This window comes from Lampetra planeri, chromosome 11 (genome assembly GCF_965212315.1).
Source record: "Lampetra planeri chromosome 11, kcLamPlan1.2.h2, whole genome shotgun sequence".
NCBI lineage: Eukaryota > Metazoa > Chordata > Hyperoartia > Petromyzontiformes > Petromyzontidae > Lampetra > Lampetra planeri.
In genome coordinates, this window is record NC_136117.1 from 10,049,887 (window position 1) to 10,069,575 (window position 19,689).

The following is a 19,689-nucleotide window of genomic DNA, read 5'->3' on the forward strand; positions in this document are numbered from 1 at the left end:
AAAGATACTGCAATGAAGTTATCACAATAACTGATGCAATGGCAACTGATACATGGAATACAAAAACGAGGAAGACCAGATGGGAAGAGACAGCAGACAGAGACTTGGCACCTTGGGATCTAACAATAACAACAGATGACCTATCACCCGATGGGAATATATAGCAGACAGAGGCTTGGAACAATAGGTTCTAACAACAACAGAAGACCTATGACCAGATGGGAAGATATATCTGACAAAGAATTGGCACAATGGTTTCTAATAACGACGGAAGTCTTATGACCAGATGGGAAGATATAGCTGACAGAGAATTGCCACAATGGGATCTAACAATAACAACATAAGACCTGCATTTTGATTTAAAGCTTTCGTGACTGCAGGGATTCATAGTCTTTGTTCTTTCGGTAAAGTCCCTTCTACGTGACTTTACCGAAAGAACCAAGAACATATGACCTATTACCAGATGGGAAGACACATCAGACAGATGCTTGTAACAATGGGATATAACAACAATAACAGCAGAGAAGACGGCAAAAAAGATTCTAGATTTGAAGCTTTCGTGACTGCAAGGAATCATATTCTTAGGTTTTTTTCGGTAAAGTCACGTAGGTAAAACATCAAAATTAATGAAAATAAAATAAAAATAAAAATCACGACGTTTCGGAGGCAACACAAGTCTCCGTCATCAGGTGGGACCGTCACAGCCGAATTAGCAGCTAATTCGGCTGTCCCACCTGATGACGGAGACTTGTGTTGCCTCCGAAACGTCGTGATTTTTGTTTTTATTTTATTTTATTTTCATTAATTTTGATGTTTTACCTACGTGACTTTACCGAAAAAACCTACGAATATGGCAAAAAAGATCTAAAGAGGCAGAGGGAACTGTGTATGGGCAGCACGTACAGAAACACATTATGCCACTTGATGATGATGATAATGATTATTTCAGTATTCAGTTCAAACAGGTGACCTGTGTCTCTTGCTCATCCCAGATGAATTGAGCAGCTGCTCTTGTTGTGGACCCAACACAAGAGCACAAATGCTTCGATTCCTCGTGTAAAATACCCAGCAAAGAGGCGCAGCTGATGATTTATTACACTTCAAGTAATCCCAGGTGGCTGGCGGCTTTCTATGCCTAATTGACAAGATGTGACGGTGCGATAATGGGGGTAATCGGACAGGTAATTAATAAATACTGCAGCCAATGTCCTAGAGCCGAGAGAAATGAGGGTTGGTGAGTGCTTGATCGAGTAGGTTAATGCATTTTTTCCGTGCACGACCCTCCAGGCTGTAAAACATCTTAGGGCTCTTTTTGTTTTGCGCACCTTAATGAGGAGGTACGTAATTGCCACAGAGCACAACAGTTTACATCACAGTCACCGCATTGCCTGGGTACCTCTCAACAGCGATATTGCAATTTTCAGATTTTTTATTCTCAATAATACTCGAGGTTAATTTCAGTGTTCCATGTGTGTGTCTTTGATTTTTTTACAAGGCAATTAAAACATCAAATTTTTGTGCATTAAGCAAATTATGCAATTCATGTAAAAATGTATAGGGTTAAAACAATGCAACCACATTGCTCCAAATCAACTGCTCGCACACAAAACTGCTTCATATGTACTACGTCGTGATCAATACATTTTCTATCTACGTGACTTTACCGAAAGAAGCAAAGAGTATGCATAAAAAAACCCATCATGGAAAATATTTTCTCCTGCGGGAACACAAACTATAAAGACGCATCCACATGTTTCCCTAAGAGAATTTGGTGGAATCTCTGTAGCATTGCCCAAATATTACTACAGTATTGCCCCCCCCCCCACCAAAGGTGATCATACTAAAACTCTTGGTTGCACAAAGGGTAAAAAACATAAAAATCTAGAGCTCCATTCACTTGGGGGCGGCATTGCCTTTCTTTCAGGGAGGGTGTTCAGTTTATGCCAACAAAAAGAAAGAAAAAGAGTTGGCCCAGCCAGCCTGATGAGGTGACATGTTGATAAAATCGGTTGCGTTATATGTTGAAAAGAGTCCCCCCTGTTGCATTGCAGAGCTCACCACCCTCAGGAGAAAAACATGTCGGAATGACACCTGTTTACATGCCTCTGTTGAATCTGACATGTACACAATCCTTCATCGCCAAACATGTTCGTTGTCTGTGGCTTGCATTCACTTCGAGAACCAGCATTGGAATAAAAAGATTGCTATAATTACGCGGCCAATCCTAATTGGCTGCTTGAGCAGCAACGAATTCACATTATTAGTGCTGTGCTGTTGGCGTGGGCTGTTCAAGCTCAAGAATGCTACAGCAGGTTTACACCATCTTAATGGGACAATGTTAGGACCGTAAACCCGAGATGTCTCACACTAATGCGTTGCTCGAGAAGGAATGCATGCAGATGATTAATACATTCGTTGAACAAAACAGTGACAAATACAAAGCAAGGGAATGCATTCCTCGAATCGCAATAATTAGAGTAGAATCTGTGTTGGCCTACGGCCGTTAAAGGAGACGGCTGCGTCTATAGTTTCTGTGTTGAATCAATTAGACAGAGAGGGCTCCTCTAACTCCCTGCATGCACTGCAGTGTTGTCTCAAAATGTCGTCCCCCCCCTCTTCTCTTACAGGTGCGGGTGTTTACCTTCTCCGTGGGGCAGCACAATTATAACGTGGCCCCTATTCAGTGGATGGCCTGTGCCAACAAAGGTAAGAGACTTGCGCGCGTTCATTCACGTGTTATTCCTGTGTGGTGATGCCGACTGCCAAGGTGCAAACCGGCGAGAGCTTGCTCACACGACTGCTGCCGGAAGGGTCTCTACGAGTCGGTATTTGGCCTACGTATCCACACAGGCCAGACGTCTTGGAAGAGGTAGGAGTAGCCACCTTTGACCCCACTGTGGTGCAGCCATTTATTCTCCTGGGTGGAAACAACTCGCCATCTTATTGAACTTGCACGCCATGGAAATGGAATTGATGCAGTGACCTTTGGTTTTGCAAGTCGAGTGTGCTAACCATAGCAGCATGGTGATGTCCCATTATTAACGTGCTGTGTGCATTATTGCGAACGAACATTACGGTGTTGTATAACGTACCCTGCACGCGTAATCATTTCTATAGTTCGCGAGGGCAACATGATTCAAAGTGTGCCAACATATTTCAGGAGGGTTCTGCTTAAAATGTTTGGCCAATTCCTTGAATATTTGCGATACAGAACTCACAGCCAATTTCATCGCAATATCTCTGATAATTGGTTGTTGTTCCGCGTTACCAAAATGTGTATTTGTATATAAGTGCAATTGATATTTTATCCGTACGAGTGATTGGCCAACAAGAACTACAATTGTATGGCATAACTCAAAATAATCATTAGCATTGTGGATAATATAATTGACAAAACAGATAAACAAACAACGTGTAATCTTAATATATTTGAGTCTCAAAAACTGGCAGTTCATCAGCACTGGTTCAAGCAAGACTGACTCTGCTGCTGATACACGATGTCGAAACTGGTCCAGAGTCTGCTTGTGCTGAATCAATGTTGCTGACATTATGCTCTCCCAGAAGGCCATGAGGCCAATTGGGTTGTGGAAAGAATACGTTTCTGTTTATGTTGATAGATATATGAAGAAGTAAAGCCTCTGCTTATATACGTGCATTGTGTTCTTGTATTGATGTGATTTCTTTGAAAGATTCCCTTTTTCCCAAATGTTTGTCACTAATATAAACATTTGTTTGGTTATATTGATAGGACATTATTAAGGTTACTGCATGGTACAGATAATTAAAATGGCATGCCATTTTTAAATGTCAGATGTTTTTCTCATGGAACAATGCATGTAGCATTTTCTGATGGAACTTTAACATTTAATACCCTTAAGAAAAGCAATACCACTACCATCCCTGCATACTGTGATGTCTGAAAGATCAAACCTTGAATTTAATCTTCTGCTTGGCTGCTTCAGGGTTTTATTTTGAAATCCCTTCCATTGGCGCCATCCGCATTAACACTCAGGTGAGTTTCCGATTATTTCAGCCAGTACACATTTTTGCAGTATTTTGATTGTAAGTCATGCATTAAAGCTACTACAAGTGCACTGATCCAAATAACATCAACTTGGATTCCATTAAACTGGCAGCTTAGGTAATTCTAACCAGTGTAATTGCTTCCAATTCAGAACGTTTTCTCATCTTAATTTTACTTGGCTTAACGTGTTTTATGGCCAATCACCGTTTACTGCATGGCGTGTAAAGTATGCCCCTTGATTGGATATAGTGTGAATGTAAATTAAAAAGGTGCAGATATTTATTAAACATCATCATTATTGGGGGTTTATTGACAATTCTTTTCATGCAGACGTTCTTAACAAATTTGCATTGCTAGAGTAGCAAGACGTCATTTGCAAAGATGACATCAGGATTTCATATTATCTTCATAAATAATGCTACTTTTATGAAAGCAAATGTGCTCACACATACTGTAATTGTATAAATGTACTAATATCTTCCGGTTAAACTTACCAAGATGTTAGATTCGAAGCAACATAAAGGGTTGTTTTTTTTACAAAATATTTCCAAGGAATACAAAATTCAACGACAGAACACTTTGTAACTTTTCCCACAATTGTTTCTTGATTGTGTTGTTGGCATCATGTCCCAAGATAAGCCTCCGGTTGGATCGCTTACGCTTTTTCTTTTTTTTTTTAAACAAAACATGTAAAAGACTTAAAAGCCTATGAGTGTACCGATAGTTTATCATAAGAAGCAAAACGGTAGGGTTAAGCTAAATGGCACGCACCTTAATGGCAAAGAAAATGGTAAGTGTGATGATTCTACGGGGGCAGTGATAACTCACGATATCAGTGAGGGGTTTACAAAGGATTTGAACTGAAGGGGTGAATGGAAAATAGGAGTTTAAGCTTGTAGACAACCTTGCTTCATGAATAAGAAACCACAAAGCTGAAGGCTTTTACAGCCACTGATACAATGTCCCTTGGGATTGTGCAGGGAAGGGAGGGAAGTCGTAGATTCACAAGAGTTGGACTGAGAAAAAAAAGTAATTTTCAATGACAGAGAAGGATATTTCATCTGTTTCTAAATAAACACATGATTTATACATAAGCAATATATTTTTTTATATTCGAATGAAAACGGAAAAGAAATGAAACGATAGTGTTTATTAAGTGGGTCCAAATAATGCTTATATTTTTTCCTCAGCAGGAATAAATGAAAGGTTGAGTGTAGATTATCGATATGAAACATGTGGATATGCAAATTAATAGGAAGTATGTTCATCTTCTTGGTTCTTTCGGTAAAGTCACGTAGAAGGGAAGTAATAAAATAATAAAAATAAAACATAATAAAATAATTCTCACGACGTTTCGGCCACAACGCAAGTAGCCGTCCTCAGGTGAAACCAGGTCTGTCGAGGCGACAGCGTCTGAATGAAACAGCACACGTGCTTGGAGCATATATATAAGCTGGGTCGGAAGGGGGGGGGGGAAGTACGCCTTGACAAAATAATTTGCATATCAAGAGGAATTTATCATATTTATGGGAAATGCAGGTATGTGATTAGTACTACTTATGTCCGTGCATTATGCAGGATTAGCAGCATCCAAGGGAGGGGATGTGGGAAATGCAGCATTGTGCCCATGGTGGGCACTGCTCACATTAGCCACCCCAGGTGTTACCAACCTCCCCATTGGCTAATAAAATGAAACTGAAACTGAAACCCCATTGGCTCATGGGCCATGTCGCATGGCTTAGCATGAGGTATGAACCACAGGCCTGAGTCATGGGCCGCCCCACACTCGTCGACGAATGAGAGAGGTGAGCCGTTCGGAATACAGATGAGATGTTTGCCACAAGAGCGAAAAGCACATTTCATGGTCTTTGCTTCATTATTATTTAATATGCATTTTTGAGAATGCTGGGTTGTGATTCCAAAAGCAGCAAGGGAAAATGGAAATCCTTCACTTGTGGAAGTAACCAGTGTTGGAATTGGCTGTCCACTGGGCATGTAAGTAATGTAAGTAATGATTAAAGCAGCGCAGGAAGATTCACTCTAGGTGTATGGGCAATGTGGCAGTACCCTAGCACCCAGACTGTGTGTAACAGTGACCAAATGTGGTAGGCTTTTCCGATTTCTTCCGTTTCCAGTAAATTGTTTGGGATTTAAGCTCCCATATCACATGGCCATGTCACACGTGAAAGGCTGAACGTCAAGGGTGGATGGACTGCTGCCACCAAATGTACAGCACATGGAATATAACAGCAGACCAAAATAAAAACAATTCTCTTTCCTTGTTTGATTCAACCTGAAAGCAGAACCATGGAAATAGTCAAACTTTGTTTCATTTTAATTATCATTGCTTATCCCAATGATTGCTTTAGCGGTTTGGCCAACAGATTAAGCCAACTATCTCAACTGAAGGGATTTATCTACATTGTCTTCATAGTATAAATGCTCATGATGTTACATGTTGGTTCATATCACTGGCACACGATTACCCACCCTTCCGATTAATGCCACATCTTCTTTAATGTACATGTTACAGCAGATGGTATGCTTTCTCAGTCTCCCTCACCATTACATCTCAGATATTAAACCACTGCCACTGTTGCAATTGCAATAACTACTGGAATAATACGGTTTTCCATTCACAGTACTGTAGTTTGATATAATTCATCATTGCAACCTCATACCATTGTTTTGGTTTTTATCATATATGCCAGTAAATTACTTACAGTGCCTCTGCAATGTATTGACTTATATGAAACAAATATTAGACGTGTTCTTTTGTTTATTCATGATTTTAAAATGGTGTGAAAATCTAAACAACTTGGAGAATATAAGTTACATTTTTAAAACACTCGGACATTTATAGGGCTAGATTGTAAGAACACTGCCGCTGTTTTCTGAAGATATTGTTATGGGAGAGAAGTTCAAATACTGGGCACTGATCTGCTTAATTTAGCGCACATTTAGCTTGACACATATAATAGGCAAAAGCATTATCTTTTGCGCTCATTCCACACACGGTCTCAGGCTATGCATGCATGGTAGAATTTGCTTAAATATCTAAATGACTGCAGTTCATATGTGTGATGGCACACGGTGACAAGTGTTATTGGCTATTGGTGAATAGAGAATCAAATCCCAGACACTTTTTTTCTTCTTTTGTGTTTTTTTGCTGTAATTTATAACAGCATGTGAGCTGTACAAAATTGCAATAATAGTGGAAGATGTCACGTAAATTACCTGTGGGTTTTATTTTGTATTTTGCCAAATCAATCTTGCGAGGCTTCGTGCGTTTATTTATTTATTCATCACCCGACTTGTTTTTTACATGTGGTGTAAAAACTAGCTTGTGTGCGTGCATATGTATAAAGTAGAGAATTATTGTTTTAATATCAGCAGTTGGGGTTTTTTTTAGCTGACTTTTTTTTTATAACTCGGCATAGAATAATGATATGGTCATTCCTTTAGATGTCAGTTATTATGTACTTTGTAAGGAATATATACATATATTTAGCTTCGTAGCCTCTGTTGCTTGCGAATAAGCCATCGTTACAAGTCTCAACAAATAGAACACACCCCTTTGTGCATCCCCTAAACTGTTGACAGCCAAGCGTATCAACAGTTCGGAACTTGGTAACAGTTGATGTCCTGCCAGTGACTTGATAAGAAAAGCTGTTAGCCTTTTTGGTTCAAGCGATGGCCCATAAGACGATGGGGGTCACCTTTATCCCCTCTGAGGGATAGCAAACGTTACCCCATTCTCATTAAACTCTATTATCTTTTGTCAGCAAATGGGAAGTAAGGTGACTTGATGGGAAGGGGGAGAAAAACACCTAATTTGCAAGCGGCAGATGCATCAGCGCGGAAGGCGATTGCAATTTATAAACCCTGCGATATCAAAGCAGTGTTGTTGCGTGCAGCATCTATCACTTAGGCAGTAAATAAATGCAAATGTGTTCATCACGTGGGTTATCTTGAACACTAACTACGGTGTTTCATGGTAGGAAGTAACAATTCTCCTGCCGAAGCCACACATTTTTTGAGATGAGGATGATCCACGGCGAATGCGGTTTTAAATCTGTTCTACGTGTTTTTTGAATATGCTGCGAGATTATGCACGCAGTATCTCTCCTGTGATAGGAACAATAGATTGGTAACATTGAACGTCAGCACTGGCTTTGGTGAGAAGTCGCCAGCGTGAACGCTACGTATTTTTGGATCCTCGTGCGGTTGCGTTACGATCTTTGTGATGTCCTTGGGTACACGGACGTAATGTCCTTTTAAAAAAATCCATCTGGACATCCAGGACACCTGCTGTAATACATTGGGCACAATGGGTATCATGAGCCATGCGCTCGTGCTGTTCGTAAATTGTAAGGCTGAGATAGTCCATACTGAAGACATGAATAGTGTAGGATTATTTTGTGGAGTGGATTTGGTTTTTGAACAAAGTATAACAACAAATGTTCTTATCCCATTTGTGGATTCATGAAAAAAACACTTTACAGTTCATCAAACAAACATAATATGTTTGCTTCCCTATATAGATTTTTTTCATGTATGATTTTCTCCAATTTTATTCCAAGCGTAGCTATCGGCATCATTTTTCGAGATGAAGAAGTGTCTATTCAGAACTATTGCAAAGCAATGCACCACTGTATATTCGATAAAAGCCTGCACAAGCTGATATCACAGAACTACTTTTGAAATTACTTCAAATAACCTGTTATTCACACTAGGGGCATTAGACATTTGCACATGCCCTGTTATAGAGACGTTTGTCATATGTATGGCAGTCAGCCTGATTTTTGTATGTCTCTCCGTTGGATTTTTTCGTTCTAAATTATATTAAAAAGATCGGGAAAATGTTATGTTATTGTGACTGGATTCAAACTAGGATCTCAGTGGTGCTGGCTATGTGCTCTGACTCTATAATAGAAAATTAATCTCCATGGGAGAATCCAGTAATGTCACGCTGTCACCCCCCCCCCCCCTCTAAGGATATCCTTACTGTAGACTACGGATGATAGAGCATTAATACGACTCCTTACTGCTTTCTTAAGGATTATCTGGATGTCCTTGGAAGACCTATGGTACTGGCAGGACCCAAGGCCAAGAAGGTGCAATGGACAAATGTCTACAAGGATGCATTGGTAAGGCATCGCACGCAAACCGCATTCAGACGGTCTGCAGATAGCATATGCCACTGAGCATATCTGTCAGGGTCTGCCAGTGGTAGCAGGTCACTGAATTTAATTTGTTAAAATTGCATGACCTTCTGCAATGTTACGAATCTGCCGCATTTCACAAGGCTATGGCTGGAAATGATTAGATGTTATGTTTACCTGGAGGTGTTCTTTTTTTTACTACATGTGTTTAATTTAGTAGGCATCCACCACACCTGCCCCAGAATGTCTTGACTGAAAACAAAAACGCAACCTGGATGCAGTAAGAGAGATAACTACACACACATGCTCTATGAATAGCATGTTGCCTGAGTTGGGCTTTCAATGCCCAGAGGACAAAACACATTTTCTACAATAAATAGGCCAAAAGAAACCATATGTTGTATAATTGCACATTTTACCTTTTAGATTTTTTTTTACTAATTGTTCCATATGCCGGAAAAGAATACATACAGTATAAAAAATGGCTAATTCTTTCAGATAAACACAATCCTCACGCTCTCGCAAAAAAAAGTCGTTTAATTTAGCAAAGAAGCAGTGTAATTTGTTACGCGGTTCCGATTAGCATACAGGCTTTACAGTTGACACCGCTCAACTGTGCATGCAAATTTGAAGCGTAGTGCTCTGGTTCTTGGTTGCCTTGCTAAATAATTGTGTGACACAAATGCTGGGGAGGTCAATAGAATTCAACAATGAGGTGCACAAAAGAGTTACACAAAGTCAGTTTGTCATTTATTTTAAAGCCCCCACCTTTATGTGCTGACAATATAAATATTGGGTCGATCAGTGGTGCAGTGGTTTTAGCGCATTGCACGATGAACCCAAACATACCTAAGTGTTGTAACCAGCAAATTATAATTAAGTGGCCGGTTCCCCAACCCCACATTCACCAGCATGGTAAAGTATGGTTTAAAAAAAAACAAACTCCCATGAGTCACATGGCTTGGGGAGGCCTTCATGAAGAAGTGGATTGCCAATGAGCTGTAAATTATTATTATTATACATTATATTAAATTTCACACACATTTCTACCGAAGCTATTTAATAATCAAAAGCTTGGATGTAGAGGACAAACCTGTGAAGCCCTGAAAAAAAGAATCCAGTTTAGAATTGCATGCTATTACCAGAGCAAATCACGTGAATTTCCCAGCCATCTGCTTTTGGGTTTGTTGTGCAATCAATGGGCAAATAAAATTCCGGAGGTGAGGTGTTTGTCCAAATCTTTACTTACAGGCAGATGAAATGTGAAGGCAGTATAAACTGGTGAGCAGCGAGGTCACCGAAATGCGCATGCTTATTTAATGCAGTCGTTTTATGTTTCGCAGTGAGGATCGGTGCCTTTCGTGTCCGTGTATATTGGCACGCTAAGCGTGTGAAAACCTGTGGCATTAAACACGGGTGAACATTCGCATTGTGTCTATACTGGTGTCAAATCCCATACATGCCCTCTGTGTGTACTTGAATCGTTTGTTATAGGTTTTTGAGGGGGGGAAACATGGGTGAAATTATGAAGCCATGCACGATTTTTTTTAAGTTAAACATTATCATTGCCATGATCAATACTAGTTAACAATATCATCATTATAATCAGCCATGGCCAATCCACTGCTGGATGAAGGCATCCCTCAAGTATCCGGCATCTCCTGCAATCCACCCAGTGCATGCAACACGAGCCGATTTCCTTGCTCCAAGAAAACCGGAGCACTCGAAAGAAACCGTTTAATGTCAAGAGAATACACTCAAAGTTGCGCACAGATAGAATCAAGATTCCATCATTGTTGTACTACCACCTCGCAACCCCAAGCTCCTGTAATTGCAGTCCCGAGTAACCATCGTCATTATTTATTTACGTTGCTGAGGGCACAAGATACCGAGATTGCAACGCTCACCCCGCCGTTCCGTGCCGTTTCTCTTTAGAACCTGGGTCTGGTCATCACTGGCACCATGCCAGTGTTCAACATAAGCAAGAACGCAGGAGAGCAGGTAATGGGCGTATGGGGGCGGGAGAGAAACTCATGCCAGTATGATTGGTAGGTGTGCTGTGGTGTATGTTAGGCAACAAATGGAGCTTGTGGTTTAATGAAAAAAAACGTCCGTTCGACTTGTAGCGTTTTTAGAAAGCATGCTGCATTTTTAAAAATACATTTGAAAGTCTGTAGCCAGCTGCTAGAAACTAGAGCCCGTGGTTCACTTACCGTGGAGGCAAGTGTGCTGCTGTGTGCGTGCTCACACTTCGCGGGGCAACAGCTGCTCGTGACTTGGAGACTGCTGGAAATTCTCCATGCATCTTCGTAAGCAAAAGCGGCCGAATAGACGTTAAACTGCACATGCGATGAAAATGTCAGATGCCCAAGTTGCCCAATGGTGCTACGTCACCTGCTTGTATGCACTGTATGTATGTTGAACTTCTTTCGCACCGTACGTAACCAACCGTGCTTATCGAAGGTGCGAGGGAAGGACAACAACCTTATCGCAAAAAATGCAATCACCGCTTTGCAATCATAAACGTACGAGGCTGAAGCCACGTGTTTAACATGGCACTCCAACGTGTTTTCGGGTTGTGCCGCGTGTGAGAACAGCATGGCGTCTGACGTTTCGCTCCACTCGATAATGCAGAAACCGAATATTAAGATTTTAGGTACAAGATAAAAAACAAAACACTGTAGAGAGCCGCGAATAGCTACGCAGTACGTGAGATTGTGTAACTCTGGAGTCCTCAACCAGGGTCTGCGTAACGCTGTGGGGATGAAGGTATTTGATTTTGCCAAATGCAAATATGGGATTCGCAGCGGTCAGTCAAGTGCCAACAAGTCAGTGAGTATAATTGGGGATCCATGGACCGATCTGCTCTTGTATGTCAACAACTGGTCTGGCTTCATCCAGAAGTGCAATCATACATGTGTTTCATTAACTTCCGCATTTACAATTGTGCGTTACTGCTCACTGAAAAAGGGGGGTCTGTGAAATGTTTATAATGGTCATGGGACAACCTTGTTCTGCAAAATTTTGAGGCAACCATGAGGTTAATGTGGATGAAAGTTGTACACAATCAATGTTTGATTAAAATCTGGGAGCCACAAGGCCAAGGACGTGGCCAAGGATAGGAGCCTCTAGGTCGAGGCCGGTCAAGGCCAGATCCTGTTTGCTTAGGCCGGTGTTATTGCCACATATATTTTTTTATATTGAGGCTGATGTTGTGGATGGTGCCTCCAAGGCCACGCCACCAGGGCCAAGGACAAGAGCTGAGACAGTCCCCAAGCCAGCCTCAAGGCCCAGGATTAGTGTTGAGGACCCAAGACTGGTGAAAATACAAATGTGTAGGATAGCCATCAGTGTGGCCTCCCTACAGTTTAACTCCTGCTTTTGCTGTATAAATGTGTATGTTTACAGTCCGTCATATATCTACCACATTTACGTGGATTGTACAATATGTCACGCCTTCCAAACACAATCATATCAAGCTGCTGTAGTGGCACAGACCGCATTGTGGTCAATATCTGTCTTATACTGTACTCTAATTATGATGTGGAGGGCCATTCGATATTGCAGATCATATTTAATGATTATATGCTGTGGATGAAAAAAATATAACAAACTGAATCAGGTGTGTGATAAATGATCAAGCTCTTTGTCCTAGTGGCCAATGGTTTCAGAAAGGGGGAAAATAATAAAGGTTTGTATTTCATTTTAGCCACGCAGACAAAATACTTTTTTTTGTTTAAATATAAATCCTTGTTATAATAGCTTCTATTTATCAGTACTGTTTTTTTATTGTTTGTCCAAATTTTCGGTACAATATTTTCATATTGTTTAGCAACACGGTGAGTATTAATTATAAAAAACTTCTGTTCTCTGGCTGACATTTTGGTATTAAGCCTTGTGTGGAAAAAAATACCGCTTGACATTATGGAAAGCCATTTTCAAATAACTTGCCAACGTAATGCGTGGAGGAATTAGAAAAGTTAAAATGGTGCACGAGCCCTTTCATGTGCTGTGTTATGGCAATGCATAATTTTTTTTAAATGGGTTTCAAATTGATCTCATTGATGTCCTCTTCCTGAGATTCCACGATAGTTGCATTTTTTTTTACGTGAGCCTGTGGGTCACCACATCCTCAAGCAGGGCCGAAATGTGCAGCAACTTCTTTGTTGCTGTTTATTGCTGACTGCTTTGCGTTTTTTGGGAGCCTTTGTCCCTGTGCTCAGTAACCTTGAGAAAAAAATAACTTTTTACGACGCTCGAAATATAACCTAAGCTTACGTTTTTGCACCGCCTCATACTCAACACATTTCTTGTGATGTTTTGTCAAAGGTTGTGAGATACTGCATACGCATACACATACATGAAAACCGTGCTGTGTCTCTTGCTGTTCCCAGCAGAACCAGTTGCTGCTTGGCGTGATGGGAGTTGACATATCGCTCAACGAAATAAAGAAGCTCACCACTCAGTACAATGTGAGACTTGCACTATCAAAATAAAACAGTTTGTGTCATGCTGAAGAGCGATATGATATTTTTTTTGCAGGTTTCATACCCGGAGTGGATTATCTAGAATAGTATAAAAATACAAATAAGGCATGCGGGTTGCACATTTTTGGTCCTGCTAAATGCATGGGGAAATGCTCTGATTGTGTCATTCTGTGAGACTAAACCAGCCTTGTAGGTTTGCTTGATCCAAGTGGAGGTGTGAAAATGAACACCCCCCCGCCCCACCCCTCTCCTCCTCATCCACTCTCATCCACACTTACCTGAAATAACACATGGTGTGTATGTTGACACCTCTTGCGCAAGCTGTCTAAGCTGCAAGCAGGCAATACCGGGAAAAGACACGTGAAGTGTGAACTTTTTTTTGCAGCATATCAAGCGCGCTGCTGGAACAGTGCACTGTCTCTCATCATCAAGTCACAACCATTTGCATGCTAATTGTTAAGCGCGGCCGTTTTATCGTTAGCTATGTTGGTTATGTATTCGAGCAAGACAGCAATTTTGACACGCAAGTGTCATCCTCATTGACCTCACTATTATTTAGCTTGTTAATGGTCTGATTTGTGTTCACCGTACGCGTTTGGCACGGCTAAACAATTGTCTGTTTTTTAATAACTAATTGGATGTTAAAATACTAATTAATTTCTCGAGCATTGTTTGTCACGCTGGGGTTGTTGTTGTTGTTTTTTGTCTGCAATAACTTCACCACCGTCTGCCACGTGCTTTTGTTGATGACTGCAGCTCGGTCCGAACGGCTACTTCTTTGCAATAGACCCCAACGGCTACGTGCTGCTTCACCCCAACCTGAAACCCAAGGTACTGAGCCCCGCTGTGTCTGCTCTGGGCTCCATGTGCACCGGAAGCAGCATCACATGCTCTCTAAAGTGTTCGTCTCTTTTTCATAGTGTGCGTTTTTTTTATGCAGTAACTGCATTTCATTGTATGATTAGGCAAAAAAATGTTGCGCTGAGTAAGACGTGTGTAGTATGGGGGACCGCTGCGGTGGTGAGATGTTCACTCCCTCGCCTGGTATACAGGAGGTCGTGGGTTCGATCCCGACCCTGACGCCAGTATATTTGAAGTTTGCATGTTCTCCCCGTGTTTGAGTGGAATTTTTATCCGTGTCCTCCGAATTTTTCGCTCCACATGTAGGATCAGCATGCGTTTAAAGTATTTGGCTGCTATAAATTTCCACATGATAAGCCACTTAGTTGAGCTGTCATTTGTGGCCAGGTCGCTTCTGAAAAAAAGATGTATAGCTCAGTGGGCCTTACCTGGTAAAATAAACACGTTCCTTCGGAGTGGGCAGGTAGGAACTTGGTTGGACAGCGCATTCGTTCACGACAGAAAGCTCGCGGTCACGTGCCGCACTTCAACCAATCCAGGAGCGTACATGTTTGGGAGGGGCTCTGCACGGCAGACAAATAATCCCTGGTGGGCAGTGTGGAACTGTTGTTCCTACCTGTAAAAATAGTTTCGTTGTAGTTACCGAGATGGACATTTAAATGGTCTCCATAAAGTCTGGCGACCAAGGGGAAGACATCAGAGTAGATGGTGGGAGACTGTTGGGGTGGATATTTGAGGTCGCTGAGTGTCTACTCTGCAGCAGCTGCGGGATCTGGCAGAGAGGAGAAAGCATTGACAAGGTGCAGTGGTATCTTGTCCACAGTATCTTGAGATTTTTTTTTCTGTTCAATAAATATTATACTCTCTGGTTCTTTCGGTAATGTCACGTAGATAGAAATAAAACACGACGTTTCGGTCGCAACACCAGCGGCCGTCTTCAGGTAAGATCAAATCAAGATTAAATAAATATATATATATTTTTAGATTGTGTCATGTTTATATATGTTGTCATGTAGGGTTCTTCGATTTATCAAATTGCCTATTTTATTTTCAATTACACGTCAATTTTACCTCTGTTTGTAATCGTCACAACAACTTGCGCTGCTAAGAGCGACTTGGGTCTGCTGCAGGAATTCATGCTGACAAGAGCAACAAAATCCCCCTGTAGGATGTTTTTTTTATTTACAAGAGCACCTGAGATGATTTCGTGCGGCCAATGAAGATAAGCTATTCGAGATTACATTTTTAATTATTTAACCATTCAATTGCTTCGTCTGCGAGTTGGTGAATTGCAGATACCCTGCCCACAAGGTTATATTTCGGGCAGTGTGAAGTTATACAGTCCATGGTTTGGCGATCATCGCCCGCGGTAGCACAGGGGAAGAGTACGCTCTATTTTCCACTCATGCAGTTGGTGTCCACGTCTTCCGTGCTTTGTGCGGATCCGGTTAAGCACTGCCCATTGTTTCCGTACCAGATGGAACCCAGGCAGTGTGGTGGTGGGCTCGCGGATGATCTTGTGTGTTGTGGAAACCGGGCATTGTGGTTTCGGGGCCACTGATCAGGTGTTTGTTGTGCACGTTGGCTGAACCCCACGAATTGGTCCCCACTACTTCGATGCTGAAATTCACGTCATGCTGAGTTTGTTGATGTTTCCAGAACGGCTTTCTGGGGAGCACCCGTTCTGACAAATCAACAAGCAACGCCATATTCACAAGCAGCAGCATTGTGCCAACAGTTTATTATTGACCCTGTACGATGCTGAACTGTGGTTGCCACGGTATCTGCATGCTGACATGCGTGTAATGATCGCTTTGCGGTGACATTGACAACTGCATTGCTAGCATCTCAATGTGCCCAGCCTGGTTCTAAATGAACAAATTGATTTATAGTCCTCTAATAATCAGATATCCCCGAGACGTAAATTATATGGTGCAGGTTTTTCAGTAAATGGTGCGCTGATTAATTCTCGCTCTGTGACTGATTGTTCGAGCAATGTGGCTGCTGGCTTCAAGACGGCGTGAGTCTCGTGCTGCTGAAAGGCACACTCCGCTTTGCAATCCGCCTTGTGGTTGCGAGAGTTTGCCCGTTCCTTGCCTTGCGACACCAATTACTATATTCCGCTCCCCATCTCCTACCGGCACTTTCCCCGCAATCTGGAAGATAGTTAAACGGAAAATGTATCTATATCCGTGGTAGTCGTTTTGTGTTTTGGGGGGGGGGGTATGGTGAGGTGGGTAAATGTGGATCAATATTGATTTGAAGCTTTCGTGACTGCAAGAATCCATTCTCTCTGGTTCTTTCGGTAAAGTCACGTAAGAACCAGAGAGAAATGTGGACCATTTGCATCATGAGAACGGATACTTTCTGGCCTACCCGACCACAGGCCACTCTTCGATTTCTATTGTGAGCTCACGGTGAATGTTACACGATGTCGTTTTCCATCACGGTTTGTTGACAACTCGAACGCGCCTTTGTGAATATAAGTACGAAGTATACAGTACCGTTCCAGCGATATATCCATAATGTTTATAGCACGTTTCGTGAGATTGCAAACCTCACATGGACTAAAACATGCTTGCATTTCCTTCGCCGCAATCCTCCTTTTGTCCATAGCCGCCCTTGCATCTCGTAATCTTCTTGCAACAAAGGCGCAGATGCCGCTGCGAGCCCCGATCACCGCCAGTATGCGGAGGGGATGCAAAGGCAGAGCAGGGGGAAGGTGGGAATCTGCTGCTGATGTGTTTCCTACCAAGTCCGATCAGTCGTGACTTGCCACATGTGTGATAGAGAGCATCGGCGTGGTGGCAAATGCCCAGCAACAATACCCCGAGTGGCCAGAGAGTTCCCTGCAGGGCACTCTTGATGAATGGCAGATTGGTCGGAATGGGCTGTAGGCAGCAGGGGGCACTCACGACGGCCTGCCTTTGACAGGACCTCCCCCGCACCCGTAAGGGGACATTACCTCCCTGAGCACATGAACCTTATGGCGGGACCCCGGGGTCCAGAATAAACGGAAGTCCAAATCGTAATGAATTATTGCATTTTTTGCCGACTCCGTCCCACCGCGCAACATAAACGCCGCGACCCGCCTGGCGCGATTCGTTATGATGTCGTGCCGTGTGTTCAAGCGCAGCAGCAGCGAGGACGAATGCGCAGAAGAAACAAAACTTTGATGAGCGCATCGTATAAAGCTCGTCGAGAGGGATAGATGGCCGTGTCGTTCGCCTTCAACAGACATAAAATGACGACGCAGCGCAGTTTATGCGAGAGCCGGGGGCTTGTGGTTCCCCGGGGTGTCTGTGTGTGTGTCTCTGTGTCTATGTCTGTCTGTGTGTGTGTCTGTGTGTGTGTCTCTGTGTCTATCTGTTGTGTGTCTATGTCTGTGTGTGTGTCTGTGTGTGGGGAGCGACGTAGTGCAACGGGTAGCGACGTAGTGCAACGGGTAGCGCGCTGCTTCGCGAACTCAGCGACCAAAGTTCCATTACCGCTCACGGCGCAACACCAGTGACGATTCTCTGAATCGGTCCTGGGCCTCCCCTAAGTCGACTCGACCTCAAATGAGTACCTGGTGTGATGTATAAACGCCGCCTCTGGGGAGACAAATGGAACCGGGCGTGGTGCTGCAGGTCTCCCACCCCCTTGTGTGCCGTTCCGCCCTTCATAGGTGCTCGCGATCGTAATTTGCCCCAACAGCCGTTAAGGCTATACGGGGGACCTTTGTATATATAAAAATAAAACTTTGCAATGTTTTTTTTATATTATGGGCAAAAAAATCGTGTCGCTTTAAAACAAAGACGATAAAGATGCCGTTACAACTACTTGCACAGAACAGTTTCTCAAAATTGTGCTCGGTACAATTGAGAAATCAGCGTTTCGGTACTTTGTGCTTGGTATACTTGAAACGGTGGCGCAGTCTCTGAATGTCAACGCATAGCGTGGTGGAAGACTGCCCCCACGTGGTCTTGCCCAGTGTAGTGGCCCAATGTGCCCCCAACATGATTACGTTGCTTTGTTCCCAGGTGACAAAATTTGAAGAGCCAGTCACCCTTGACTTTCTGGATGCCGAACTGGAAAATGATATTAAATTGCTGGTAAGTTTCACTTCCTAGCTTTTGTATATATTAAGAAACGTTTTAAAAATGAAAAATAAAAACGTATTGATTTTTTTTTTTACAATTTACAAGTGAACGCTTTTTTACGTGTTTTTCATCGTGTTTCTGGTGTTTTGCTTATTAGATCAGGCAGAGCATGATTGACAAGAAGTCTGGAATGCGCACTTTTGAGATGCTAATCAAATCCTTGGATGAGGTGAGCGGAAATTCCCAAATCCCTTTTGCGTTGCAATATTCTCTCCAATGTGCTTTCATGTTGTGCCGTGTACTGCCTGGTAAAATGTCTGACATTTCACGAGATGTGATAAGAGCTTTTGTCAGAAACTGAAGCTCCCCCAGTACTCGGAGAAAAATGTCGGATATCGTGCCATACAATACACTGGAGAACTATACAGCACAAGTGAAAAAAACCTATATCGTGACATTATTACAACATGTGGCTCAATATTAGAGGTAGAATGATTCACTCTCGGTTATTCAATCTAAGAATCGATTATTTTACTTACACTGTGATGAATGTAGCGCCTCAAGTGGCTGCAGAGGTCACGTGCACTCATTGCATACAACAGTAATTATGCAAGTGTCATGAACTTTCGAATCAATATGAATTAATTGATGCATCCTTGCAACTCTGCTGAATAACTACCATCTTATGTAACAACAATTGCTAGTTTTACTTTATAATTTCAAGTCAATATTGAATAAAATGTTATTTTTTTTATCAATTGAACTTAACAAGTGCAGTATACCATTTTCAAATGAGTTTAACCACAATACATTTGTCTGGAGAAAATATCTCGTCCTGTGTCATGCATGCATTTTAAACAGAGAGATGTATGTACGTGTAAATTATGGTTGGCTACAACGGGAGATTTCAAATGATGACCGTCTTTATTTTCAAATGTTAACTTCAAAAAACCCGCTGCTCTTTGTCACCACAGAGGTACATAGATAAAAGCATGAGAACTTACACTTGGACACCAATGCAGTCGGCTGAATACAGGTAAGTGGCTGCTTCAGAGCTTTTTTAGATTTCC

At 42.1% G+C, this 19,689-nt stretch overlaps 1 protein-coding gene across 1 annotated transcript in view; it reads left to right on the forward strand.

Moving 5' to 3' along the window:
• The first annotated feature begins 2,576 nt into the window (after positions 1–2,576).
• LOC144721433 (voltage-dependent calcium channel subunit alpha-2/delta-2-like) overlaps positions 2,577–19,689 on the forward strand; it is a 37,947-nt gene continuing 20,834 nt past the window's right edge. Inside the window, exons 1-9 of the mRNA XM_078599046.1 lie at positions 2,577–2,706; positions 3,963–4,012; positions 9,085–9,174; positions 11,125–11,199; positions 13,584–13,661; positions 14,433–14,507; positions 18,560–18,631; positions 18,777–18,848; positions 19,594–19,655. Coding sequence (XP_078455172.1) covers positions 2,577–2,706; positions 3,963–4,012; positions 9,085–9,174; positions 11,125–11,199; positions 13,584–13,661; positions 14,433–14,507; positions 18,560–18,631; positions 18,777–18,848; positions 19,594–19,655 — 704 coding nt within the window. The remainder of the gene's footprint in view (positions 2,707–3,962; positions 4,013–9,084; positions 9,175–11,124; positions 11,200–13,583; positions 13,662–14,432; positions 14,508–18,559; positions 18,632–18,776; positions 18,849–19,593; positions 19,656–19,689) is intronic.